At 43.1% G+C, this 12292-nt stretch overlaps 1 protein-coding gene across 3 annotated transcripts in view; it reads right to left on the bottom strand.

Moving 5' to 3' along the window:
- Window positions 1-2647: 2647 nt before the first annotated feature.
- ezh1 (enhancer of zeste 1 polycomb repressive complex 2 subunit) overlaps window positions 2648-12292 on the bottom strand; it is a 21109-nt gene continuing 11464 nt past the window's right edge. For all 3 annotated transcript variants that reach the window (XM_076265118.1, XM_076265121.1, XM_076265122.1), the window contains exons 15-20: window positions 9373-9551; window positions 8536-8631; window positions 7720-7801; window positions 7516-7596; window positions 6085-6169; window positions 2648-5780 (exon numbers count right to left, since the gene is read on the bottom strand). In XM_076265118.1, the coding sequence (XP_076121233.1) occupies window positions 5720-5780; window positions 6085-6169; window positions 7516-7596; window positions 7720-7801; window positions 8536-8631; window positions 9373-9551 (584 nt within the window). In that variant the 3' untranslated portion in view covers window positions 2648-5719. The remainder of the gene's footprint in view (window positions 5781-6084; window positions 6170-7515; window positions 7597-7719; window positions 7802-8535; window positions 8632-9372; window positions 9552-12292) is intronic.

The raw sequence follows: 12292 nt of genomic DNA, 5'->3' as shown, positions 1-12292 counted from the left end.
TGCAGAACAAAAAACACAACTGGTGCTAGTGGGTGTTAGCACGTAGTGCATGCGCTCTCTGGCGTGGTATGGCCAGTGTGTGTGTAGGTGATTATATGAGGTCAAGTCAAGTCAGAGGACTGGTGTTTGATAAAATCATAATACAATGAGACTCAGGGTTTGTTGGACAAAAGAAAGCATGATGTTGTTTGAAGAGAAAGCATGTTGTTGTTTGAAGAGAAAGCTTTAGCCCCCTTGCTGCTTCTGTCCTCTGAAGATCTATTGTGCAGGATGCAGCGTGAGCTGGCAGAGGTTGGCGAGAGGCTTACGATCTCTCCTATGGCTTCTCACTAAATGTCCAGAACATCTGAATCACTGAAGCAGCACAGGAGTGTTCAGTGAATCTCAAGTAACCTTGGTCAATAGCCGTGGCCAAACTGATAGTCCAAGGAAGGGCTCCATGTGGTGTGAGCAATCAATGTGCTGCATCACACAGGTCTCTTCAGCTTGACTGGAACAAACACCTGCAGCCCACTGTGGACAAACTTGGACAGTCCTGTTTTTAGTCCACCTCTAGGAAAGAGAGAAATGTGTTTGTACAGGTGGATCTGTCAGTAAAAGTGTGTCTTTTGGGATTGATCCTGCGTGGAATGTGGGGAGGTATGCTTCAACAAAATGACTATACTGCTTGTGGTATAGGCTTAGGTAGATGGTAAGGTGACAGTAAATGTACGTGAACTCTATTAAAAAAAACAGGAGTCAAAATGGCATATTGGTCTTTTCATAACATTTTCAACGGCTTCAGGGTTTTTTTTGCAAGTGAATGTGCTTCCATAGAATGCAACCGTTTGACCTCAGCATGCTGCCTGTGATCATCAGGGACGCTCGTCCTCCACCCTCTGCTGCACAGCTGAAACATGACCTCAGCTCTTTTTTGGTACAGTCACAATATTTGCAGTGGTAATGCTGAATCACCAAGCAGATCAGAATCCTGTACCAGAGACCTGCTTGTGTGACCAATGGCTTTATGCTAACAGTCCTCTTCCCTCTAAACTAGAGGGTGTTTCTGAGTGCACCACTCCAAATGGCTTCATGATTTGTCGTCATATGACTCTTCATCGCCTCCCAGTGGCCACCAGCTCCTACTTCATGCAGCAGATAATGGAACAGAGTTGAATATAAGCAGTCTCTGAGATCAATTACGTCATGCTATTCATCTCTTTGATGCCTGCAGTAGGACAGCGTGTCTGCCTCCGCCCTTAGCTACCCATGAGATCATCGTAACCCAAAGCAGTCGGTGGAGATGCCATCCTGCTGACTACAGTGCTGACACAGAAGAAGGTCAATGTCAGAAGCCATTAGAGAAGACCTAGATAGAAGCGATTTGCCATTCTTTTGAAAAGCTATGCATCCCAACGGCATGTCTTCTGCACTTTGCTCCGTAACGCAATAATGAGTTTTTTCGCTTCCAGCACTAGTTGAGTCACCTAAGACACCTCCAGTTGCACTTAGAGTATTCTATTTATGTAGACATAAATATATGAATTGTATATGAACTTTAATTCTAAATTTGACCGGTTTGTACTGTAATGGTTGAAAGATGATGAAGTGAGATTTGACTGTGAGTGTTAAGAGGACTATGGACCATCGTTGCTTCATGTGCATGCTGTTCTGTGCTGTGCGAGTCTGAGTGAGGAATTGGTTGCTAGGAAAACCCACTCCATTCCCTCCGCTGTGTCCCACTCTTCTACCTCTGGATGATCACTCTCCATTTGGGCGTATATCTGCAGCGGGTCCTCCCGCACCCCTCCCACTGACCCTCCCCCTCCCTGTCGTCTTTGTTCCCGTTGTCCAGCTTCCCTCTTCCCGCTGTCTCCCTCATCACAACACAGTTCAAGACCATCATGTCTTACAAAACAGGGATGTTTGTTGTATATTTGTATTATCTTGTTCAAATAGGGTATAGAGAATATGTGTTGGGTGGGTCATGCCACTATTAGTCATACCACTGACGTGTCACTCTAGTCTCTCTCTGTCCATTATGAATGAGGTGATGCAGCTGGGTGCAAGTCAAACGGTGTAGCCAGTAGCCAGTACTAAAGCCTTCATGTGTGGGACATAAACTTGTTTATAAAAAGTGACTTAAGCATTCCTAGCACAGCGTAATGTATGTCTTTCAAATGGAATGTGTGTACATAGAGACTCATTCGCTCAGTAAAGTTAGCGTTCAGGGCCCAACTATTTTGGATAGAGGGGGAAAGATGTGGGATGTAGAATCCATCCATCAGGTCCATGATAGGATGTTGGCTTCAGCGATTTTTTGCTAATCACTATATCACAGATGAAGGTGAACTAGAAGGATGAGTTTGGTTCACAAGGTCAGAGTTCAAGTTCAGGGGTCAAAGGTCAGGGAAAGCTCTTCTGGGTCGCCTGCAGTGTTTCACCACTTTCAGAAGACATTGATTATTCCTATTTTTTTCCCTTTTCTAGTCATTTTATTTTTTTTCTGTGTTAATACCGTTGTATATAACCATGACTGTGTAAAATTGAGACGCTAAACCAAACTGTCACTTCAATAAAATAAGCTTGAAGGAACACTTTGCTGTTTTTTCCCCTCACTTCCTCATTATTAAAAAATACTCAGAATGTATAAACTTCAGAGACAGAATACAGTATAAATGTAGAGTTTATTTTCTTTCATACACATATCCGCTAACATTTACATGACAGGATATCCATTAGCATCTTTATGTGTCATTTCAGCACACAATAACGTCTCAAATTGCTTGTCAAACAACTTTTGGAATGAGGGGAGGGATGCCAATGACAATATATATCTTCTTCCAGGCAGGAGGAGAACTGTGTGAGCATACACACATGCACACACCTGGTGGCACACACATGCACACATCAACTTTCAACTCCTGCAGTCTGCAAGTGGCCAGTTAGCCTAGCCACAGCTACAGAGTCCACCTACAGCCTTTGAAATGTAACCTTCCCATCTTACTTTTTGCGGCCTCCTGGAGTCACAGAGCTGTAACCATCAGCACCATACCAGTAAAGCCCTCTGGGTAACTTATAATTATCTCATTATACATAGTAGCATAGAAATAGCTTAATATGATCTATTTGTAAACATCTTCTTCATTGGACATAAAAATACTTAAGGCCTGGTTGTATTTGGTAACACTTCTTTCAAGAAAGGGGTTCATTTGAGATGATAACCAAGGCTTGTAAAACAAGCACTTTTAAATGTGTATAGTTCATATTCAGATTTCCAAAAGTGAGAGCTTCCTTGCCTTCCTTGTCATGTTTAATACGTTTAAAACAACCTGACCACCCAATTAAATGACCATGCTAGTTTCTGTACAGGGAGTCTTAACCCTACTCTAGGTGCTGCCCTGCCCTGCCCTGCCCATGTGCCGTCTATCCCTGGCCCAAGCACACATAACTAAAATCATTGTAATTAATTAAAATGCTGCTGATTCACTTAATATGGCGTGCTCTGCTAATCAAGGCTGCAGCTGACAAGTTCAGTCAAGTATGCAGATCTGGGGCCAAGGGAAGGTGGAATATATGCCATGGGGGCGGGAGAGGAAATAAGATTGATGACCACAGCAGCCATAGTTGTCTCTGGATGCATTTCTGTTGCCTATCCACTAGAGAGCAGCAAAGGTCCCTGCTAACACTTTACCTATGATCTACTGCAACAGAGTTCCTGTCAAACTGGTTTCATGGGGGGGGGGGGGACTGAGAAACTAGTGCAGAACACACATTCACAACTCCTGCACTGGAGGGCCTTTAAACATGAAACTGATGCAGTGGTTCCCAAAGTGTGGGGCGGGCTCCCAATGGTTGCATAGGGGGTGAGGGTAACAAAACTGTAAACAACCAACTACAGGTTGCATTTATAAATTTGGTATGAGAGTGCTCTTTCAGCACAGTAGCATTACTAAGTGATGACTACATATTTAGTGACATGAATATAGCCTACTTTGAACTTGTGCATTATGGTCAGAGTCTGCATTTTGTCTATATGTGAGATGGAGCAGCTGGCCTAATTATTAATACTACGGACATGTGCCTAACATGAATACGGTACAGATTTACAACCAAGCGAGAAGTTAAAGATGGGTATGTTTTTAATAAAGAGAATTTATTCAACTGTTGAAATGTGCACAATAAGAAAAGCAATACAACAGTTGATCCTAAGTTATATCGCAGGTAATGTGTGAGTATCTCAATTTTGCATCCTGGTGCTGATGGTAGTAGGGGGGGGGGGGGGGGGGGGGGTGCTATTTGTTTTTTACTGTGTGAAATGTAGACCTGCAATGAAAAGTTTGGGAACCACTGAGCTAATATAAAGAGTGCTATCCTAATCCTCTATCTTTTTTCTCATCTCTTTCTATCTCATCTGTCTTCTTCTTACTTCTACTCCTTCATTTTTGATTCTCCCTCAAGTCCCTTCATCTGTCTTCTGAACTTTATCCTCCATGGAATGCAACTCCAAAAATGTGATGGGATTTCTATCTGATCTGGATCTGATCTGAACATAACGCCATCACTTCTTTATTTTCACCTCAGCGTCTCTAAGGGCCAGGCCACCTAAACAACAATGTGGCAAACACACTGAAACACAATTATATATAGGCTACAAGCGGTAGTGCTTTTTAAATCTTTTTTCACACCAACTTTCAATAAACTTTCAGCCTTTGTTATTTGAAATGAAAAGCTTTTTGTGTAATTGAGGGGCAGCCTAACAGCCAAAATGACCGTTCACATTCATTAGGTCGGCTTATTATTATTCTCATGGTTTTGCTCAGGAGTTTTTGTAACAGATATTGATAAGTATTAATGTGGAAGTAATGTGAACTGTTTCTAATGAGTTTAAGACACGGAAAGATGTTGCAGCATGCAAGTTCAGGTTGGGGATAAGCTATGAGATCTTGCTAAAGCTACGGAGGCTAACACATGATGCTATGAGTTGATGACCTCCTGCAGTGAGAAACCCACTGACTGCCGTATGACTGAGGGTTAACCAGACAAGAGACTAGGTGTTCATCAGACGTGTCCGAGAGCATTAACAGGGATGAGATGACCAGTTAACCGGTTAGCGTGTGTGGAGTGGAGTACAGATGCTACACCTTTAGTAAGGGCAGCGGAGCAGAGATCTAAAGAGATCCGAACAGACGTGAAGGACTAACTGGAAAATAGCGACTACATCGACACTGAGGCATAGCACGGTCTACTCTGAGCAGAGTAGCAAACAGACAGAGAAGCAGGGCTGTTAGGATGCAGACTGAATGAGCTAGTCAGATAAATAGAGCAAGACAAAGGTTAAGGAGCTCAAGCAGCTTCAGGTGCACAGGACCTGTTGTCTAACAGAGGTGAGAGCTGAGATCTAAACAGGGTACACTGATTTGTTACAGAGAGACCTGGTGTGTGTGTGTGTGTGTGTGTCTGTTTCTCTCCGTGTGTGTGTGTGTGTGTGTGAGTATGTGTGTGTGTGTGTGTGTGTGTGTGTGTGTGTGTGTGTGGAGAGAGAGAGTTCTGTGTTTGATGTGGTCGTGTGATTGAGATAATTGACTTGACATGGACAGAGGAGCCGCCATCCAATGTGTTGGTTGGCTGGCTGAGCTTCTATGTCATACAGACCAGACTGAGTGTGACGGAATGCGGTGGAGTCAGGAACCTCAAGGTCAGAGGTCAAAGTTCATGGTAAAGAGGACGCATCCTTTGTCTAGGCGACATCGATCTCCCTCTCAATTCCAACGTACTTCAGTGCATCTGCTTGGCTGTATCTGACAAAATAGAAGAAACAGAGTTGTGTGCGTGAGTTGTGTGTGTGTGAGTGTGTGTGTGTGTGTGTGTGTGTCATGCATGTGCGTTGGTGAGAGTGTGTGTGTGTGTGTGTGTGTGTGTGTGTGTGTGTGTGTGTGTGATGCATGTGCGTTGGTGAGTGTGTGTGTGTGTGCTTATGTGTTATATGTGTGCTTGCATATATACATGCATACATATGCATGCAGGTGTGTGCATGGTTGGTTATATAACAGCAATCGTGCTTGCATTATATGCATAGTGTGTGTGTTTGAGATGGTGCTCCACCTGTAATCAAAGAAAAGCTCCTCCCCTTGCTGGATGGCTCGCTTGGCAAAGATCCCAATGCGGTGGTCTCCATTCACCATGACAACTGCACGAGAAATTAAATATGTTCATTGAAAAGTTACTTAATGTTGGGCCACACAGACTGAAAGCTCCAAAGCTATACTTTGTCTAATGTCATCCAAAGTTAATATCATTAAGTCATGTGGTCAAAATTACTCAAAGACAACTGTGTGAGACTGCAGCTTTATTCACAATACCGGGATATACTACAGCCATAACATAGAGTGCTGTTCAGCTATGTTATCAATATGACATTATTGACACAGAGGCAATTGACTAAAGTGCTTGGACAACAGTTCCATCAGAAGGGCAGGTGTGAGAATCATATACTTCATTTGGTTACACTTTACTTGAAGGTATCTACATAAGAGTGACATGACACTGTCATAAACGTGTCATAAACATTATAAACAAGTTATAAACGTGTCATTTGGTTTTTGTCATTCCGAATTTTGACAAAGTGTCATTCGGTTTTTGTCATGACAAGTTAGGGTTAGAGTTATGACAGTGTCAAAGAACATACAAGCTCTTCTGAAGGACTACCAGCACTCCACAGCAGGGACTAGAAATGGTTCAAAGAACAACAACGGAAACAAACAACATTTTTGTATCAACGTAATCCAAAAACAAAACCAATTTAACTTGTTCCAGAGTGAAAACGTTATTTTCAATTTTAGACAAGCGGTTGATAACGGTATTTATCATTTTATCATCTATAGGCTTGGAAAGTCCCCTACCCACGCAGTGTTCCCCACACCCCTTATAGGATTAATTTAGTCAGATTCTATGAATTAGTTTCTCCCCTGTTCAATAGGCTAGACCTACTAGTTGATAAAAAGGCTTTCCATATCCAACACTATCTAACTGCCTTTCCCAGTATGTAGCCTAAATTACTGAAACATTGTGAGAAAATAACATAGACTACCAGAGACACTAGGAAAATATCGTAGAAGCTGGTAGCACCACACATAGGTTAGGCTATTACAGGGCTTAAGGCTATCAGGCATTTTGAAGATATAATATTATATAGGCTAATTGTCTACTTTCAAATCTCACAGAACGCCTGAATTCAGGCACAGTTTTTTCAACAGTTAGCCTTGATATCTAATGTGCTTTGATTTAAGCTTTAAGCCTTTGTCAAAAATAAAAACCTATAGTATTGTGCCACCGGCCATAAATCAATTTGTAAAGGCAATGTCATTTTTTAAAGGAACGTTATTAACCGTTCTTCTGTAATGTTCTAACCGGTTACCATTTAGAGGAGAGGCCTTGGAACACTGGAACAGGAACGAAAAAATAATGTTTTTGCTCCGAACGAATCGATATGAAAATCATTCTGTTTGCTCCACAAACCATGCTGTCAACTCTTACCTTTGGCATAGCAGTTGGGATTGACGGAGTGATTGGCAAAGCGGATTTTGTTCCCTTTCCTTGTGGCATCCACGACAAAGTCTGTTAAGGCAGCACAAAAGAGCAGAGTGAGGGTCCATGAACTCAGCATGCTGCTCACTCTGCGTGGATGTGTGAGTGCTGCATGTGCATGGAGCGGCTCCTGCTGCATATCTCATCTCTTACCGTTATTCAGATTGAAGAGGAAGCTGGACATGTATTTGTCATAGATTCTCCCACGTCTGTCAGCCTCATCCTGTGAAATCAACTGGATGTACACACAAGAAGTGCATGTGCAAACACGCAAATACGTACACACACACACACATACACACACACACACAGACACAAAACATAGTTTTATACCACTATACAGAATCTGCTGGGCTGTAGGAAGAACAAAAAACGGCACAGTGGTTAGACACAGGCACAACTGTGTGTGTGTGTATGTGTGTGTGTGTGTGTGTGTGTGTGTGTGTGTGTGTGTGTGTGTGTGTGTGTGTGTGTCCATGCGTGCGTGCGTCCATACGTGTGTGTGTCTGAGTGCGTGAGTGTGTGCCCTGGCACCAGGTTATTTCAGGTCAATATCAAAACAGTTCAAGGTGTCCCTCATCTCTCTGTAAAGTCCAGTACCTTTTTCAAAAAAAACTTTAGAACTGTCATTGATGAATTATTTATCTTTGTGTTAAGTAGTGAAGCACGCCGGGGGTTGACCTGGTGCGGGTAAAGTGCCCAGATAATAGGTGAGTTGCGGGTAGGTCAGGTCAAAATCACTAGATAGCAGTGTTCTAAGTTGAAAGTATGCATGTGCTGAACTGCATATAATAGGCTTGGCTTGGGTTAAAAGTGAGATTTTCACCTTCTCTTCCCCACTCTGTCTTAAACACGTATGCACACCAGAGGGTGCAGGACCTGCTCTATCACACTTTGTCCATTTTAACTTTAAACTTTAACCAGAGATTGCACCTATGAGTGTGTGTGATTATGCATGTACACACTTACCTCTCCACAATACTCAGAGATGAACTCGTTCTTCTGAACGGACTCTTTGATGAAGGTGCCCCACCCTGCTACATCAGAGGGAGCCAGCAGCAGATGCTGAACATACAGATCACACACACACACACACACACACACACACACACACACACACACACACACACACACACACCACACACACACACACACACACACACACACACACACACACACACACACACACACATTACTCATTTCATAACATCACCTGCTTAACATACAGATCATAAACACACATATACACACATTACTCATTTCATAACATTAACATACAGATCATAAACACACACACACACACACACACACACTACTCATTTCATAACATCACCTGCTTAACAAACAGATCATAAACACACACACACACACACACAGATTACTCATTTCATAACATCAACTGCTTAACATACTAATGTTCTGTGTTGACAATAAGTAAAACTGTACATTTGCATTAGGTTAACCTAGCTGGTGACATGAAGCTGGAGAGATTATTTATAACTAATCTGTTTCAAGTTTTAATGCAGCTGTACCCAAGCTGACAAAAGACGGAAAAAAACAATGAACAGTGTACGCTCAGAAAAAAGTGAAGCCGCTGGAGTGAACTTAAAAAACTGTGGTGAAATATGTTCAAATATGTTCAATTCTGGGCAGATCGTCTGAGTGATTGTTTGTTTACTAAGCATGCTCTCACTCCAAAAAACACTTTTTGCTTCATCTCTACAGAACGTAAATGAATAGTGCATTTTTGATTTCTTCATTCGTTGGCACTGTCATATCCCACTGGTCTGGGATCAGAATGCGTACCTTCTTCAGGCCTCTCTGGATGCTGCAGTTCTTGCAGGACACCTGCTTGCTCTCCCAGTGGTCGCACGCCCCGCAGGTCATGCACAGGTCGGGGTCGCACTCGCGCACAGCCAGGTAACACGGGCACTGCTTAGTGTTGCACTGCGTCTTACAGCGGCACCCTGGGAAACGGTTCTGGCCTGCAGACACACAAATAGGAGGAAGAGGAGGAGGAGGTGGAGGAGGAGGAGGGAGATTTAGTTAACCTGGGAAGCTCTGGACATACAGGGAGGCCTGCACACATAATAATCAATAGGTGCTGAATTCAACTCTGCTATTGCTGAATTCAATGCATTTCCAAGTTACTTCAACACCTACTTGCAGTGTTGACACAATAACACAGTGACATGTCACAGCATTACAAACACTGCATAGTTGGAATAGTTTAAACATATATGGAGTTTGCTTGATGCTAGACATACTATGCATTTCACAAATACATTTTGTGTATTTCCCATGAACAAATTGAAAAGTAACTTTAGTTAGTGGGAGACAAGCAGTACCAAACAGCGCTCAGTGGTGCATTCTGCGTGGGCACTAGAAAAGATTTCTGTTTCTTGGAGCAGTGGGAGAGGAGCCTAAAAGCAGCATCCCAGAGGAGTACAGACTGAGGTCACCTCTCTGCTTTATGGAACACTGAGCAGCACAGAGCCCTAACCGAGGCTGCTTTACACTGGGTGTGTTGCCATCAATCCAGCATGCCACGCCATCAATGTGGGTGGGCTACATAGAGGAGCAATGACGCAGGTTATCAGGGGACAGACTAAAACAGAGCCCTTCCTCGGCCTTTTATGATATGTGGAGAAGACTCTGCCATAGTATTGACGTATTCAGACCAAAACATAATGGGCTGTAGCATAAATGGTTGGTGGAAACTAATGACACATGTGCACTGATTCAGAGTACGTCTCATAGTTTAAGGTGTGGTCAATAAGTGTTATATAATCGGGATGCGGTGTTATTTCTGTAAACTGAGAACTGAACTCTAAGAAAATACGTTTAAGTAGCTGTGTGTGTTATTTGTACTTGGTGATAGTACAATTTGAAAAAGAAAAGAACAAAAAATGACTCCGAATGCTATCTATTCTATTCACATTGTTAATACCCTTTAGTAAAACAAGCGACAACAGAATTAGAACCAAACCTCAAACCGAAACCTGTGAGTAATCCACAGAATCTTAAACAAGTACCTAAATATGATTAGTCTTATGTGGCCCTCTAGTGGTGCTTAATGGAATGAATCTGAACATTATTAACCTCATTACAGTTAATTGTCTCCTTCTTTTGTATAAGTGTCACTGTGGTCATTACACATGTTAGTGTGAGTGAACGACAGAGCTTCTCTGTTTTATGACCCTCACCCTGGTCTCTGACCAGAGCCAAAGAGTGAGTGAACACGAAGTGGATGCAGCTGTGCTCCAAACCTGCTGGGGTCTGGCTGACGTCACGCACATCATTACAGAGTGACAAGCACACATATCAAATAAATCGACCTAAAATCTAACAAAATCCTAACATTAAGATTCACTAAAAAAGTACTGGGAAACATTTTAGAAGGTTCTAAATGGGTGACCACTCCATGTCATTATCTCTCTCCTGTCCTATTCCTAGTATCATTGAGAGTCCCACATGTGGACAAGTTCATTTTCCGAAGCGTTTCCTGTCCCTGTTCTACTCACTGAATGGCTGAGACTTTGATTCTGCTCTCTGCTCTCTGCATGTTTTTGTGTTCAAGTTTGGACCATCATGCATTTCTGATTCTCATGAGCCCACACATCTGTTCCGTGTTGACCGTGTGGTTCATTGTGTGTCTATCTGTGTGAGAGTGTGTGAGGGGATGTGCGGTCTGTGCACACTCACAGGCTGGGTATGTGTGTGTGTGTGTGTGTGTGTGTGTGTGTGTGTGTGTGTGTATGTGTGTGTGCGTGTGTATGTGTTTGTGCGAGTTTGTGTGTGTGTGTGTTTGTGTGTCTGATTATGTGCATGCATATACATATGTGTGTGTGTGTGTATCTGATTATGTGCATGCATATACATGTATGTGTGGTGTGTGTGTGTGTGTGTGTGTGTGTGTGTGTGTGTGTGCATTGTGTGTCTCTGTACCAATTATTTATGAGTAACTGATGTTCCAGAACACCGCAAGTGTGTTAGATCCCTTTCAGATTGCACAAGTTTCAGTGTTTCTGCTCAACACACATCAAATACAAACTTTCTCTCACACACACACACACACACACACACACACACACACACACACAATTTATGTGGAGACCACTGCTCTCACACAATGTACCCCAAGTCATTTCCTCTTGGCAGTGTGCCTTGAGAAGGTGGGAGAGGATAGGAGAGAAGAGAAAAGGAGTGTGGTAGAAAGCAGAGAAGGCCAAACATACAAGCAAATAACACACAGAACAGTGAGAGCTAGAATCTCCCTGCACTACTTGATCACTTCCTGCTCCCATGTTCTCTCTCTCTCCCTCTCACTCATGCTCTCTCTCTTTTGCTCTCTCTCTCTCTCTCTCTCTCTCTCTCTCTTTCCAGTGTCTTTGACACATCACCTCTGTGAGACAGCACAGGAGCCAAACAGGACTTTGTGTCCTCTCTCTCCTTCTCCTCCTTTTTTTCTCTCGTTCACTCCGTCCCTCCGTCTCTTTTGCTCCTGCCCTCTTCTCACTAATGAATGGGTCAGTCCCAACGCCTGAGCCAGATCCCTTTACCGGCCCTCCTCTCCAGTTACAGCGGTGTGTGTGTGTGTGTGTGTGTGTGTGTGTGTGTGTGTGTGAGAAACAGAGAGAGAGACAAGACAAAAGAGAGAGAGAGAGGCAGAGAGAGGAAGAGATGGAGAGGGATTTGGGGAAGAGAGAGGAGAGAAGAGAAGAAA

Source organism: Alosa pseudoharengus, unplaced genomic scaffold (assembly GCF_046254945.1).
Source record: "Alosa pseudoharengus isolate Yale_2024_CS ecotype anadromous, Long Island Sound unplaced genomic scaffold, YU_APseudo_1.1 YU_APseudo_1.1_scf_4, whole genome shotgun sequence".
NCBI lineage: Eukaryota > Metazoa > Chordata > Actinopteri > Clupeiformes > Clupeidae > Alosa > Alosa pseudoharengus.
Note: the sequence above shows the minus strand (reverse complement) of the source record. Positions and strands in the feature narration are given on the sequence as shown.